The sequence below is a fragment of the Erinaceus europaeus genome, chromosome 1 (genome assembly GCF_950295315.1).
Source record: "Erinaceus europaeus chromosome 1, mEriEur2.1, whole genome shotgun sequence".
Lineage (NCBI taxonomy): Eukaryota > Metazoa > Chordata > Mammalia > Eulipotyphla > Erinaceidae > Erinaceus > Erinaceus europaeus.
Window position 1 is genome coordinate 147,104,186 of NC_080162.1, and position 16,801 is coordinate 147,120,986.

General features: G+C 42.1%; 1 protein-coding gene across 7 annotated transcripts in view; it reads right to left on the reverse strand.

Annotated features, from left to right (window-relative positions):
- The window catches only part of PPP2R3A (protein phosphatase 2 regulatory subunit B''alpha), a 182,191-nt gene that overhangs the window by 55,389 nt on the left and 110,001 nt on the right, over window positions 1-16,801 (reverse strand). For all 7 annotated transcript variants that reach the window (XM_060196892.1, XM_060196895.1, XM_060196893.1 and 4 more), the window contains 2 exons: window positions 11,163-11,265; window positions 4,719-4,793 (listed from right to left, as the gene is read on the reverse strand). In XM_060196892.1, coding sequence (XP_060052875.1) covers window positions 4,719-4,793; window positions 11,163-11,265 — 178 coding nt within the window. The remainder of the gene's footprint in view (window positions 1-4,718; window positions 4,794-11,162; window positions 11,266-16,801) is intronic.

Below are 16,801 nucleotides of genomic sequence, written 5' to 3' on the forward strand. Positions count from 1 at the left end.
ATTATCTTTATTTATTGGATAGAGACAGTCAGAAATTGAGAGGAAGAGGGAGATAGAGAGGGAAACAGACAGAAAGACATCTGCTACCCTATTTCACCACTCACAAAGCTTTCGCCCTGCAGGTTGCAGGGGGCTCGAACCTGGGTCCTGTGCATTGCAATATGTGCGCTCAAACAGGTGCACCACTATCCAGCCCTGCAACAGTTATTTTATTTATTTATTTAATCAGAACATTGCTCAGCTCTGGTTTATGGTGGTGTAGGGGACTGAACCTGGGACTTGGGAGCCTTAGGCATGACAGTGTCTTTGCATAACCATTATGCTATCTACCCTCACCCCTGTGATACAGTTAATATAGTGGAATCTATTTGATTTTTTTTTTTTAATGACCAGTGTGAGAAAGAAAACAAACCAGATCATAACCCTGTACATATGATGCCAGGGACTAAACTTGGGACTCCATGCTTGCTCAATGCTTTATCCACTGTGCCAACTCCCTGGCTGCCATGTTGGAATTTCTTGGAAAATGTGAATTGCTTTGAACTAAAATGCTTTCTGTCTTTTTGTTCTGAAGTCACAAAACTTCTGGGGACCACTTGCTGCATGGACTGTGACAGGTCCAGGGATCATGCTTCAGTAAATACCAAACTAGAAAGTGAAGAGAAAGAAAATGTATGCCTGTCTTATAATTATGTTCCTTAACATTTTTTGCTTAATAATTTTTCTATTTGCTACTGATAGTTTGTTACAAGATAACAATGTATAGTTCCATACCACACCTATCACCAAAGTTCTGTATCCCTACCTCCCAGCCTCACAGGATCACTACCATAGTTCTCACATGTCTTACAGTTTAGTTTTTTTTTTTTTTTTCCACCAGAGCACTGCTCAGCTCTGGCTTATGGCGGGGATTAAATCTGGGACTCAGGCATAACCATTATGTTATCTACCCTCTGCCCACTTACTTTTGTTTTATTTGGATTTTTTTTTTTTTGGCAAGTTTAAGTAAAGCAGATATCCAGGTTCCACATGAGTGAAACCATCTGGTTTCATTTCTTTACTTATTTCGCTAAGCATCATCACTTCTAGTTCCATCCATTTTCTCCCAAAGGACACAATATCATCTTTTTTGATCACAGAGTACTATTCCATGGAATATACATCCATAACTTCTTTAGCCAGTCATCTGTTGATAGGTATTTAAGCTGCTTTCTTTGGTTATTGTGGATAATGCAGCTATGAACATAGGGGTGCATATGTATCTTCTAATTAGCTCTTTAAGATTTTTTGAAAAAGGATTTTTTAGTCTGAGGAGATAGCATAATGGTTATGCAAAAAGACTTTTATGCTTCAGGCACTAAGGCTTTGAACCCCAGGTTCATTACCATAAGCCAGAGCTGAGCAGTACTCTAGTCTCTCTCTCTGTATCTCTCTCATCAAAAATAATTTTTAAAAAAGGGGGACCGGGTGGTGGCACACCTGATTGAGCACACATTACAGTACGCAAGGACCCAGGTTTGAGCCTCCGGTACCCACCTACATGGGGAAGTTTCACGAGTGGTAAAACAGTGCTGCAGGTGACTTTTTGTCTCTCTCCCACTCTATCACCCCCTTCCATCTCAATTCCTGGCTGTCTCTATCCAATAAATTAATAAAGATAAAATTAAAAAAATAATAAAAAAAATAAAGGAAAAGGGAAGAAAAGGAAAAAATAACTTTTATGAGAGAGAGAGACCCAAAAATGAAGAGGGAGCGAAAGACCAGATAGAGCACTGCTCAGCTCTAGCTTATTACCAGAGGTCCTGGGGGCTGAATCTGAGACCAGGCAAACCCTGTAGCTATCCCCACAGCCTTGATGTCTTTTCTAAGAATAAACTTCAATATAAAGTTCCTCTGTAGAGAGCACTATCTGAATTACTAAAAGGTTGGGCTGATGTTTTAACTCGTTAAGATTCCAACTTATGTTCTTAACACGGCTTCTCCTTGGGGAAGCTTTGTGTGTAAAAGTGTGTGCCTTGCAAGTGTGAGGTCCTGGGATCAATTCCCAGCACTACATGTGGTCAAAGTAGTGCTTTGAATTTGCACAAAATATAGAAATACATCTTTTAAAAAGATCTTATTTATTTATTTATTTCATATGAAGCAGATTTTACTTGAAGTGAAGGGAGGAAAACTGGAGCACCATCCCAGTACATGTGGCTCCAGGGATCATTAACTGACTGCTCCAGGCATACAAGTCCTGCACCCAATTTTATACCAATTGCTATAAATGAGTCTTTTTTTTTTCCTTCCTTTAGTTGCTAGGGCTCGGTGCCAACACTACGAATCTGCCACTCCTGGTGGCCATTTTTATCCCCTCCATTTTATTTGATAAGACAGAGAGAAATAGGGGGGGCAGAAAGAAAGGGAGAAAGACAGACACCTGCAGCCCTCCTTCACCGCTTGTGAAGCGTCCCTGCAGGTAGGGAGTGAGGGCTCGAACCTGATTCCTTGCGTGGGTCCCTTCACATGGTACTATGTATGCTTGACTGGGTGCAACACCACCCAGCCTAAATGAATCCTTAAAAATCAGAATCCAGGGGGCTGGGCGGTGGCATAACTGGTTGAGTACATGTGTTACAATGCATAAGGACCTGAGTTCAAGCCCTTGGAAGCCACCTGTGTGTGTGGGGGGCTTCACCAGCACTGAAGCAGTGTTGCAGGTGTTGGGGTTTCTCTCTCTCTGGCTCCCCCTTCCCTCTCAATTTTTCTGTTTCTAGCCAATAAATAAATACATGAAAGTATAAAAAATCATAACCCCATACCTGCATTTAGGTTAATGTCAGAATTAATGTATACATTTCCTAGGCATGAAGAATTTCAGTTATTTACTCAAATATGTATGTATTATGCATCAGGCACTATTCTGGGTACTGGGGATATAGGAGTGAAAAAAACAGACAGCGTCTTGCTATTAGGACCACAGAATGTGAGCTCAGATCTATAGGGAGGCAGAGGTCACATAGGCTCCTAAGCTGAATATGGGCCCCAGGTCAGATCAAATTGATGGGGTTTACAGTCAATGATATTTACACACCTTTCCCATATTTGGGAGCTACTCTCTTCCCTGATCCAGATTTCTGGTCCTTTTTCCAGCCATGACATGATCCCTCCAGACAATAACTTGGGTCCACCTGCATATCAGATGTCAGGTTCACGGGGAAAAAAAAAAACCTAGTATAGTCATTGGCTCTTTGGAATATAATTAAAATAGGCCTACTAACTATCTACAAAACAGAGACCCCCAACTCTTCATTTGCACTATTCCAGCCTTTACGTTCATGATTAGTCCACAATTTGTTTGGCTTTATATGTTAATTCTTCTTTCAGCCACCAGGTTCCAGATGCTAACATGATGCCAGACAGTCTTCCTTGGGTAGATGACCCCACCAATGTGTGCTGGAGCCTGGCTTCCCCAGAGCTCCACCCCACTAGGGAGAGAGAGAGACAGGCTGGGAGTATGGATCGACCTGTCAATGCTCATGTTCAGTGAGGAAGCAATTACAAAAGCCAGACCTTCCACCTTTTGTATCCCATAATGACCCTGGGTCCATATTCCCAGAGGGACCCAATTACCAAATAATGTGATGATAACATTAACTATCGATTGTCTTTTTGAACCCTAAGACAGCAGGAACCTCACATCTCCACTATAGAGCCCCTACTTCCCCGAGTCCTGGAACCCTTGGATAGGGCCCACTTTCCCGTATGCGTCTCCCAATCCATACCAAATAATATTGCATCCGCCGATCACAACCTAACCAACGCAACGATTGCCACCTCAACATGCTTCACCTCAGACTGTGTCCAGAGACTTCACGAGTGGAATGACAACCCTTCAGCTTCATTACTCGGGTGAGACCTTTCCTTTTATAGTACACTCTAATTTCATCTCAGGTGGTTCACTTTCTAACAAAGTCCCATAACCTAGATATACACCAGTTTCTGTGAGAGAGAGCTTATGTGCACACGTATCCATAAACTACTGCAAAATATGTACCTGAAAGCAGAAGTACACTAGAGTTTGCAGTGAGTAACCCCCTAACACTTCCTCTCCACTATTCCAAGCTTTGGGTCCATGATTGCTCAACAATTTGTTTGGCTTCGTATGTTAACTCTCTTTTCAATCACCAGGTTCCAGATGCCACCAGGATGCTGGCCAGGCTTCCCTGGATTGAAGACCCCACCAATGTGTCCTGGAGCTCAGCTTCCCCAGAGACACACCCTACTAGGGAAAGAGACAGGCAGACTGGGAGTATGGACCGACCAGTCAACGCCCATGTTCAGCGGGGAAGCAATTACAGAAGCCAGACCTTCTACCTTCTGCAACCCACAATGACCCTGGGTCCATGCTCCCAGAGGGATAGAGAATGGGAAAGCTATCAGGGGAGGGGGTGGGATATGGAGATTGGGTGGTGGGAATTGTGTGGAATTGTACCCCTCCTACCCTATGGTTTTGTTAATTAATCCTTTCTTAAATTAAAAAAAAAAAGAATAGGAAAGCTTCCAATTGAGGGGATGGGATATGGAGTTCTGGTGGTGAAAATTGTGTGGAGTTGTACCCCTCTTATCCTATAGTTTTTGTCAATGTTTCCTTTTTATAAATAAAAAAAAGAAAAGAAAACACACAAAAAGGAAGCCTGTGGGGTCATGTTAAGATAAGAGAGGACTCAGCCTACTGTGGTGATGTAACGGGAGTGGAATTCTGGAGCATCTTTCAGGAACGTCAGGCCAGGGTGTGTATCCACAACATCCTGGAAAAGAGCAAAACCAAAGTTTAGTCAACACGTTAGAAAACTCCCCCCAGGTTCAATCCCCCACACCCACCATAAGCCAGAGGTGAGCACTGCTCTGGTAAAAACAAAACAAAACAAAAACAAACAAAAAACAGATAACGAAAATTCTCCCCAATAACCACAGTGTTTCTTTTTCATTTTTTAAAGATAATTAAAAATATTTTATAAAAAATATTTTATTGAGAGTTGGGCCATCGTGCAGCGGGTTAAGCATATGTGACTCAAAGCAAACGGACTGGTGTAAGGATCCCGGTTCGAGCCCCCGGCTCCCTACCTGCAGGGGAGTCGCTTCACAAGCAGTAAAACAGGTCTGCAGGTGTCTATCTTTCTCTCCCCCTTTCTGTCTTCCCCTCCTCTCTCTATTTCTCTCTGTCCTATCCAGTGATAACATCAATAACAACAACCATAGCTACAACAATAAAAAAAGAAACAAGGGCAACAAAAGGGAATAAATATTTTAAAAAATTTATTTATTCACTCATTAGACAGAGACAGAGAGAAATCAAGAGGGATAAGGAAGATAGCAAGGAAGAGAGACAGAGAGACAGCTGCATCAGCTCTTTACCACTTGCAAAGCTTTCCCCTATAAGTGGGGACCAGGGGCTTGAACCTGAGTCCTCACACATGTCAACATGTGTACTCAGCCAGGTGTATCACCACTTGCCCCACCCCCAAGTTTTTCTTCCTTCAGAATAAGTTGCCAATGGAGCAAACTGACTATTTTACTTTATTTCTTGGTTATTTTTAAAATTTATTTATTTATTATTGGATAGAGATAGAGAGAATGGGAGAGAGAGAAGAGACACACCTGCACCCCTGCTTTACCATTTGTAAAGCTTTCTCCCTGCAGGGATGAGGGGCTTGTACCTGGGTCTGCATGCACTGTAATATGTGCACTTAACCAGGTGTGTCATAGCCTGGCTTTATTATTTATTTATTTATTTATTTTTTACCAGAGTGCTAACCAGGTGTGTCATAGCCTGGCTATTATTTATTTATTTATTTATTTATTTATTTATTTATTTATTTATTACCAGAGTGCTAACCAGGTGTGTCATAACCTGGCTTTATTGTTTATTTATTTATTATTTATTCATTTTTTTTACCAGAGTGCTACTCAGCTCTGGCTTATGGAGGTCTGGAGAATTGAACCAGGGACCTTGGAGCCTCAGACATCTAAGTCTCTTTAAATAACCAGTATGCTATCTCTCCTTCCCTTTATTTTAACATATCTATAATATATATATATATCTAGAGAGGGGGAGAGGGAGGGGTAGAGAGAGGGAGGGAGGGAGAGGGAGAGAGAGAGAGGGAGGGAGGGAGGGAGAGAGAGGGAGAGAGAGAGAGAGGGAGAGGGAGAGGGAGAGAGAGAGAGAGAGAAACTCTGAGACCAGTGCACTGTTCGGCTCTGGCTTATGGTAGTGCTGGGGATTGAATCTGAGACCTCAGAGCCTTAGGTATGAAAGTCATTTGCAGAACAACTGCTATGCAGTTATACTACAGAAGCAATGTTGTGTTCTCAATCATGGGAGGAGTACTGAAGTCATTATGTATTTTCCTGTTGTCGTCATAGAACATATAATCCTGTTGGATTTTGCTTCCTTATACTCAGCATATTATTATAAATGCCTTCCCATTCATCAAGTCCCATGGAAGACCTTTATTGAAAGTAGTGTTTTAGGTCAAAAATCTCCTGAGTGGTTATCCAGTTTTAAATCTCTAGATTGGAATCCTGAGGGCCTCCATATCGACCTTTCTTTCCCTTTCTTTCTTTCTTTCTTTCTTTCTTTCTTTCTTTCTTTCTTTCTTTCTCTCTTCTTTCTTTCTCTCTCTCTCTCTCTCTCTCCCTTCCTTCCCTCCCTCCCTCCCTCCTTTCTTTCTTTCTCTCTCTCTCAAGTTTTTTCTTAGTGATTTAATATTGATTTATAAAATTATGAGATAACAGGGGCACAATTCTACACCATTCCCACCACCAGACTTCTGTATCTTTATTCCCTCCATTGGAAACTGCAATATTTCTGGCAGCCATTATGTTGTATAAGACATACCTGGTATAGTTGACCTTGATCATAACTGGCTCAAGTAGTGTCTCCTGGCCTGTCATCAGTTAACTGTTTCTTCTCAACAACTGATTCCATTTGTATGTGTATGTAGGAGATTGGGGGGTTAGTCTGAGAGAGTACTCTGTCAATATTCTATTTCTCTGCAAATTTTTGAACACTAAGTATAAGAGCCACTGTTGGAAACTCACTGGCACATTTACACTATATGCTCTTTAATAGTGATTTTGTGTTTCTTTCATTCCTTCAACATTTTTTTTTAAAAAATATTTGTTTATTTGTTTAATGAGGGGGAAGGGGAAAGGCAGGGAAAGTAAGAGAATGACCAGAGTGCTGCTGTCCTACGTGGCACTTAGCTTGAACTTGGGGCCTCGTAGAAATGCACTCTACCGGGGGTCGGGCGGTGGCGCAGTGGGTTAAGCGCACGTGGCGCAAAGCGCAGGGACCGGCATAAGGATCCCGGTTCGAGCCCCCGGCTCCCCACCTGCAGTGGAGTTGCTTCACAGGCGGTGAAGCAGGTATGCAGGTGTCTATCTTTCTCTCCCCCTCTCTCTCTGTCTTCCCCTCCTCTCTCCATTTCTCTCTGTCCTATCCAACAACAAAGCAACGTCAACAATGGCAATAATAACCACAACGAGGCTGCAACAACTAGGGCAACAAAAAAGGGGGAAAAATGGCCTCCAGGAGCGGTGGATTCATAGTGCAGGCACCGAGCCCAGCAATAACCCTGGAGGGAAAAAAAAAAAAAAAAAGAAATGCACTCTACCTACTGAGCCACCTGCCCGCTTCCCTTCTTCACTTGACAACTGGAATTCTATAAGGAAGAGCTGTACCTTCTCTCCCATGTATCTGTTCATTTAACTTGGGTCTAGATTCATGGGTATTAATTTTATTTTATGGATTACTATCCAATACTATCTTTTTCATTTTCTTTCTTTCTTCTTTCTTTCTTTCTTTCTTTCTTTCTTTCTTTCTTTCTTTCTTTCTTTCTTTCTTTCGCTACTAGGGCTTTGGTGGTGATTCACACCTGTACATTTTCCACCATTCCTACCAGACTACACTTTTTTTTTTCCCCAGCTAGAGGTGAGGGACAGAGATAGGGAGGATGGAAAGGATGGGAGGGGGAGAGAAAGAGACTCCACAGTACTTACCCTGCCACTTGTGAAGCTTCCTCTGTTTAAGTGCTCCTATGTGGAGGATAGAGCCTTGAATCTGAGTCCATGCCCATGACAAAGTGTGCGCTCTGCTAGGTGAGCTATCTCCCAATCCCTATCATTATTTTGTTGCTCAAGCTGATCTGATTTTAGTTGATGGGAGAGCTAATGAAACTGGCTCCTGCTTCCTCTTGATTATGCTTTTTTTTTTAAAAATTTTTATTAGTGATTTCATAATTCTTAACAAAATTGTAAGATAACAGGGGTATAATTCCACACAGTTCCCACCACCAGAGTTCTGTGTCCCATCCCTTCCACTGGAAGCTTCACTATTCTTTATCCCTCTAGGAGTATGGACTAAAACTCTTTTTTAACTGTTTAAAGATTGTATTTATTTATTAATGAGAAAGATAGATGGAGAGAGAGAAAGAACCAGAACCAGATATCACTCTGGTGGTACATGTGCTCTTAGGTGTTGAACTTGGGACGTCATGTTTGAGAGTCCAGTGCTTTATCCACTGTGCAACTTCCTGGACCACTGGACCAAAATTCTTTATGGGTTATAGAAGGTGGAAAGTCCAGTTTCTGTAATTGCTTTTCCACTGGACATGGACATTGGCAGGTCGATCCATACCTCTGGCCTGCTTCTATCTTTTCCTAGTGTGGTGCCCTGTCCTTTCTCAAACCTGTCTACATACATCAGGTATCATGAAATGGTTTGAGTATCATGAAATGGTGTGCTGTATCCTTAGAATCAAATTTTTCCAGGTATCCTTGATTCTTTTGGAAAATAGTGTTGAGAAATCAAATCTGGGTGCTACGTGCCATTGTTCCTGGACCATCTTAGCAGGCAGAATTAGGAATATAGATATACACACACTAGCCCATGCATATATACACATGCATGGTTACATTTCTGTCTACATCTATGTGTATTAAAAACTATTTGATCAAATGGGTAACTATTTCCAATTCATTATGTCAAGGTTCAACCCACTATTCCCTCTTTCCTTTCTAAATTACCCAGCGGTGTCATCTGTGGTGTGAGGTTTATCAACCCAGGATACACAAGGCTGAGCGCACAGGTGACAATGCACTAGGAACATGGTTGAAGTACCTGGTTCCCACCTGCAGGGGGAAAGCTCCTCTACCAGTGAAGTAGTGCTTCAGGTCTCTCATACCAGGTGTGTTGTCTCCCTGACCTTATTTGAGGTCTTTTATAATTCCATATAAATCTTAGTAATTTTTTGGTATTATTTCCTAATGTCACTATTTTTTTAATTTGGATTACATTAAATACTACTTTTGCTAAATGGACATTTTGATTATATAAACTGTTATCATCCATGCACATGGGCTGTCTTAAAAAGTTATTTATTTATTTTACCAAAGCACTGTTCAGCTCTGGCTAATGGTGGTAAATGGGATTGAACCTGGGACTTTGGAGACTCAGGCATGAAAGTCTCTGCATAACCACTATGCTATCCTCCCTGCCCCTTTTAAAAGTGTTCTGTAGGGGCCAGGGGTGGCATACCTGCTAATGTGGTGCACACAATGCAGTGTGCGAGGACCTGGGTTCAAGCCCCCAGTTCCCACTTGCAGGGGGGAAATTTCTTGAGCAATGAAAGTGAAGGTGTCTGTCTCCCTCTCTACTTCCTTCTCTCCTCACAATTTCTTTCTGTCTCTATCCAAAATGAATAAATAAATAAATAAAGGGTGTCTTACAGTTTTTGTTACAGAGTTCTTTCACTTCCTTATTGAGGTTATTCCTCAGTATTTAACTTCTCAGTGTAATTCTATGTGTGACTATTATGATTTTTACCAAAGCACTACTCAAGCACTGATTTATGGTTGTGATGGGGATTGAATCTGGGACTTCAGAGCCTCATGCATTAAAATATTTCTGCATAACTGTTGTGCTGTCTCCCCAGCCCATGTGACACTATTTTTTTTTATTCAACTTTTTATGGGATGATCTCACTCTCAGGCAGAAGTTGAAAAACAAGATCAGGAGAGAAAACTCAAGTAGAACCTGAACTGGAGTTGATATATTGCACCAAAGTAAAAGACTCTGGGGTGGGTGGGTGGGGAAAGAGTACAGGCCCAAAAAGGATGACAGAGGACCTAGTGGAGGTTGTATTGTTCTGTGGAAAACTGAGAAATGTTATGCATGTATAAACTATTGTACTTACTGTCAAATGTAAAATATTAATCCCCCAATAAAGAAATTAAAAAAAAATCATCTTCTTTGCTTTAAAAACAAACTTAGGGGATGGCAAAATAGCTCATCAGGATAGTGTGCCTACTTTGCCGTGCATGTGACCCAGGTTCAAGCCCAGCTTCCACTATCCCTCTTTCTCTCTATTTCTTTTTAAAAATTTATTTATAAAATAAAAAAACAGAAAATATCAACAAAACCATAGGATAAGAGGAGTAGAATTCCACCACCAGAGTTCCATATCCCATCCCCATCCATTGGAAGCTTTTCTATTCTTTTTTTTCTCTCTCTGGGAACATGGACCCATGGTCATTATGGGGTGCAGAAGGTGGAAGGTGGAAGGTCTGGTTTCTATAATTACTTCTTCTCTGAACATGGACATTGGCAGGTTGATCCACATTCCCAGCCTGTTTCTATCTTTTCCTAGGGGGGCAGGGCTATGGAGAGATGGGGTTCTCTGTCTATTTCTATCTGAAAAAGCCAACCTGGATCAGTGTAGCCCTGGCAATGACAACAAAACAAAACAAAGAAAATTTGGAACCCATACTTTTAGAAGTCTGATCTCTAGATTTGTGTAGCTCAATTATCTTATCTTACAGCTGAAAATATTAAAATCTTAAACTTTAAGAACAAAACCCAGGGGCCAGGTGGTGGCGCACCTGGCTGAGTGCACATATTACACTGCACAAGGACCCGGGTTCAAGCCCCTGGTCACCACCTGCAGGGGGAAAGCTTTGTGAGTGGTGAAGCAGGGCTGCAGGTGTCTCTCCCTGTCTCTCTCTCTATCTCCCCTCTTCCTTTCAATTTCTGGCTGTCTCTGTCCAATAAATACACAAAGATAATAAAAAAATTTAAAAAAGAACAAAACCCATTTTTAAAAGTAAATGAAAATTACCTGAAGTAAAGGGACAAAGTCTTCCTGTTCTAGACTGCTGCAGCTGGGTTTTGCTAGAAGACAGATAAACTTGGAGGCATCATCATGATGGTTTATCAGCAACCTGCAAAAGAAACAACTGATCAGGAAAACTGGTTATGGGGAACAATGCTAACATGAACAGATGATCTGAAGGCTATTTAGGCCAAGAATCAAGGGTTCTCTTAAAGCTTGCTTTTTTTTTTTTTTTGCCTTCAGGGTTATTGCTGGGGTTTGGTGTCTGCACTACAAATCCACTGCTCCTATGACCATTTTTTTGATTTTTTTTTTTTTTTGACAGGACAGAGAGAAATTGAGAGAGGAGGAGAAGACAGAGAGGGAGAGAGACAGAGAGACACCTGCAGACCTGCTTCACCACTTGTGAAATGACCCCCCTGCTGGTGGGGAGCCAGGGGCTTGAACCTGATCCTTACATGGGTACTATGTGCGCTTAACCTGGTGTCCCACCACCCAGCCCTCTCTCCGTCTTTCTTTTCTCTCTCTTTCTCCCCTTCCCTCTCTCCCTCCTTCCCTTCCCTCCCTTCCTTCCGTCTTCCTCTCTCTCTCTCTTTTTCCCCAAGCACTGCTCAGCTCTGGCTAATGGTGGTGTGGGAGGCTGAACTTGGGGCCTTGGAGCCTCAAGCACTAGAATCTGTTTTGCATAACCATCAAGCATCTCCCCAACCCAAGGGCTCTTTTCAGTGATTAAATAGGAATTTTTCCATGCTCTTGATTTTGATGGGAGGGATAATTCTATATAAAGTCAGTAGGGGGTGGGGGCACAACATAATAGTTATGTAAATAGAGTTTTCATGTTTGAAGCTCTGAGGTGCCAAGTTCAATCCCCAGCTAGTACTATATAAGCCAGAGATGAGCAGTGCTCTCTCTCCCCCTCCCTGTAACTTTCTCATTAAAATAAATAAATAAAATTTATTTAAAAATACTTCAGTAATAAGATGGCATACACACACACACACACACACACAATTTTTTTTTTTTTGTAAAACGTTTATGGGACTGAGACCACAGAGTCAACTGAAACAAAAAGACTTGAGAGACAATGTCCACTTAGGTTCAGCACAGGGCATCTAGAACCAGAACTCCAAAACTGGGAGGACACATCATGGACTACTATATATCACCTAAAACACACGTTTCTGTTTGTCCCAGCTGACACACATAATAAGACCAATTTGATGGGGGCGGAGGGGGTATACTTCCCACCGGCAAGGGAGATGCTTCACAAGTGATGAAGCAGGTCTGCAGGAATCCTCTTTTTCCCTCGCTGTCTCCCCCTTCCCTTTCAATTTCTCTTTGTCCTATCAAATAAAATAGAAAAAAAAAAAAAAAAAGGAAAAATATGGTCCCAGGAGTGGTGGATTCACAGTGCAGGGACTGAGCCCCAGTGGTAACTCTGGTGGCAACTGAACAAAACAAAACAAAACAAACAAAAAAATCATGAATTCAATTTTGTGTGGCTGGGGAGGTGGCTTCGTGGTAGAGGACAGGGTTTGAACAAGTAAGGTTCTGAGTTTGATCTCCAACATTAAACAGACTGAGTTCTCTCTCTGTGTTAAATTCTGGTTCTCTCTATTAAAGAAAAAAGTATCAAGAGGCTGGGTGGTGGCAAGCCCAGTTGAGCTCACACATTACCTGGGTTCAAGCCCTCAACCTCCACCTGCAGGGGGAAGGTTTCAGAAATAGTGAAACTCTCCTTCTCTATCTCCCTCTCCCCTCTCAATTTCTGTCATAAATATTTAAAAAATTAGATCTTTCAAAGCCAGTTTTCTTCATCAATGGTGTTTTTTCCTTCCAATTTTTAAATCTTTATTTATTTATTGGATAGAGACAGCCAGAAATTGAGAAGGAAGCAGGAGATATGGAGAGAGAAAGAGAGACACTTGCAGCACTGCTTCACCACTTGGCAAAGCTTTCTCCCTGCAAGTGGGGGACCAGAGCTCGAACCCAGATCCTTGTGCATTGTAACATATACACTCAACCAGGTGCGCCACCACCTGGCCCATTTTTTTTTGTTTTGTTTCTTTAATCAAAAAAAAAAAAATTTTTTTTTCATGGTTCAGCAGGTGGTGCATTGGATAAGGCATTGGATTCTCAAGAATGAGGTCCTGAGTTCAATCCCTGGCAGCACATGTACTAGAGTGTATGTGGTTCTCTCCTTCTATCTTTCTCATTAATAAATAATTAAAATCATTAAAAAATGTTATTACCTTTTTTTACAGTTGAATAGAGAGCCAGATGTTGAGAGGGAAGGGGCAGGTAAAGTGGAAGAAACAGAGAGACACTGGAAGCCCTGCTTTACCATTTGTAAAGTTTTCCCCCTGCAGGTAGGGCCCATAGGGTTTGAACCTGGGTCCTTGTGCATTGTATCATGTGCTTAACCAGGTGTGCCTCCACCCAAACCCTCAATAGTGTTTTCTTAAATATTCTTCATTAGTGATTTAATACTGATTTATAAGATTATTAGAAATCAGTGGTGTTTTAAATTTTTTAAAAATATTTTATTTATTTACTTATTTATTAGAGACAGAAAGTAAGAGGGAGAGAATATTGGAGAGGGAGAGAGACAGAGAAACCTGCAGCACTGCTCCGCTGCTCTTGAACCTTTCTTCCCTGAAGGTGGGCACTGTAGCCTTGAAACTGGGTCCTTACACATTGTGACATGTGTTCTCACTCAACCAGGTGAGCCACCAGCTGATGGTGTTTTGTTAAAGATGCTGCCAGTTTGAGTTTTCTGGGCTTGAAATTCTGGAATCATTTAAAATTCATTTATCTTATTTTTTCTTTTTTAATTTTTAAAAAAATATTTATTTTCCCTTTTGTTGCCCTTGTTTTTTTATTGTTGTTGTAGTTATTATTGTTGTTGTTGATGATGTCATCGTCATTGGATAGGGCAGAGAGAAATGGAGAGAGGAGGGGAAGACAGAGAGGGGGAGAGAAAGAGAGACACCTGCAGACTGCCTGTGAAGTGACTCCCCTGCAGGTAGGGAGCCAGGGCTTGCACCTGGATCCTTACTTCGGTCCTTGCGCTTCGGACCACATGCGCTTAACCCATTGTGCTACCGCCCGACTCCCCCCCTTATTTTTTTCTATATCCAACTAGTCTCCAAATTTTCTTGTTTTCCCTCTTTATTTATTGAATATTAATGGTACGGTACTGTGTCTGGCCTTGAGAATATCTGGGATACAAAGCTTAAGAGACACTTTGTGCTTGTAAGGAGTTTAGAGTGCAGTGAGAGTCCCAAATCAACACAGCCAGTATACCACTGCATGACAAGCAAGGCATAGGTAGTAAGCACAGGGTATCACAGAATGTCACAGGGAGGCCAGCAGGGCTCTATGAAAAGGGGAAGTAGGAAAGAAGAGTGTTGTAGTTGTGTGTACAATCACCTGGGATGAGAGTACATGGTCTGTTGGGAAACTAAAAATGGGGACAGTGAGAAAAGAAGACAGGAGTACACAGCGTGGAATCCTAGTGGCCCTTTTGTTTAAAAAAATTTATTTATTTATTTTCCCTTTTTTGTTGCCTTTGTTTTTAAAAAATTTTTAAATATTTATTTATTTTCCCTTTTGTTGCCCTTGTTTTTTATTGTTATTGTAGTTATTGTTGTTATTGGTGTCGTTGTTGGATAGGACAGAGAGAAATCAAGAGGAGGGGAAGAGGGGGGGGGAGAGAAAGATAGACATCTTCAGACCTGTTTCACCGCTTGTGAAGCGAACCCCCTGCAGGTGGGGAGCCCGGAGCTCCCACCAGGATGGATCCTTACGCTTGGGATTTACCTACTCCACAGTTTTTTTTTTCTTTTGCTTCCAGGGTTATTGAGGGAGCTCGGTGCTAGCTGTACGAATCTACTGCTCCTGGAGGCCTTTTGTAAAATTTTATTTTATTGGATAGGAGATAGAGAAAGGGAGAGGAGGAGATATAGAGAGGGAAAGAGAAAGATAGATACCTGCAGACCTGCTTCACTGCTCGGGAAGCGACCCCCTGCAGGTGGGGAGCTGGGGTCTCCAACCTCAACCAGGATCCTTGTGGTACTACGTGTGCTTAACTCGGTGCGCCACTACTCAGCCCCTCCACGGGAGATTTTGAACTTAGTGACAATCAAATGTAGTTTTTCTAGAAATATTACACAACTGTGCAGCTAAGGGCTTGAGTTTATACTGGCTGTGGGGGGAGGGGCATAAAGGGGCCAATGTGGTTGCAATAATAGGATGTGGTAGATTATAGCTGTGAAGGGGTAAGGAAAACCAGAGCACTAATCTGGAACATATGGGTAAGTGGGGATTGCACTCAGGACCTCATGCTTCCAAGTTCTTTTTTTTTAAAAATTTTTTAAATTATTTATTTTCCCATTTGTTGCCCCTGTTTTTTATTGTTGTAGTTATTATTGTTGTTGTTAATGATGTCGTCGTTGTTGGATAGGACAGAGAGAAATGGAGAGAGGAGGGGAAGACACAGGGGAGAGAAAGAGAGACACCTGCAGACCTGCTTCACCGCCTATGAAGTGACTCCCCTGCAGGTGGAGAGCTGGGGCTTCCATGGGGATCCTTACGCTGATCCTTGTGCTTCGAGCCATGTGCGCTTAACCCGTGGCTACTGACAGTAAAGATTGGCAATATTCCTTTTAAATTTTTGATTGACACGGGGGCAGCAAAGACGATTTTAAGGCAAGAAGAGGTTCCCCAAGATTAGGAACTCATCCCTGGACCCAGTTTACATGGAGTAGGAGGGGTGACCCAATCATTTCGCACACAAGATTCGCTCATGTGGGAAGACCCAGAAGGTTCTACCGGACACTTCCGCCCTTTGGTAGCTAATATTAGCACCAACCTATTGGGCAGGGATCTTCTACAATATCTTGATGTTAGGATATCCACAGACGCCTCTGCAGAGCGGAAAACTCGTTCCCGCGATACCAGGTCTATTCAGCACCCCCAATACTAAATGCCACTGTTCGTAGCCAAACACCCCGCTTAAGCTGGCTTTCTAATGAGCCTGTCTGGGTGGAACAGTGGCCTTTACCTAGGGATAAGCTAAAAATTTTAAAAGAGCTCGTCCGAGAGCAGTTGTCCTTGGGACACATTCGTCATTCTCGAAGCCCATGGAATACTCCTGTCTTTGTGATTAAAAAGCGCTCGGAAAAATGGCGCCTCCTTCAAGATATCCGTGCAGTAAATAAAACCATGCAGGTCTGGGGCTCCCCCCAAAGGGGTTTGCCTCTTGCTTCTGCAATTCCCACAGGAATTCCAATCATAGCTATTGATATACAAGATTGTTTTTTCTCTATCCCCTTGCATCCGCAAGATTGTAAACATTTTGCCTTCTCTGTTCCGTCTATTAATAACGCCAGCCCTGCTGATAGATTTGAATGGGTGGTGCTGCCCCAGGGTATGGCCAATAGTCCTACTATTTGTCAGGAGGCTGTTAAATCTGCCCTTGTCCCATATATTCATAAGGGCCTTAATATTTTTCATTATACAGATGATATTTTAATATGGGGAAAATCAGATACAGATCTCTATGCCTTACATGATTTTCTCATTCCTGCATTAAAGAAAAGCGGCCTTAATGTAGCCCCTGAGAAGATACAGCTAATCCCTCC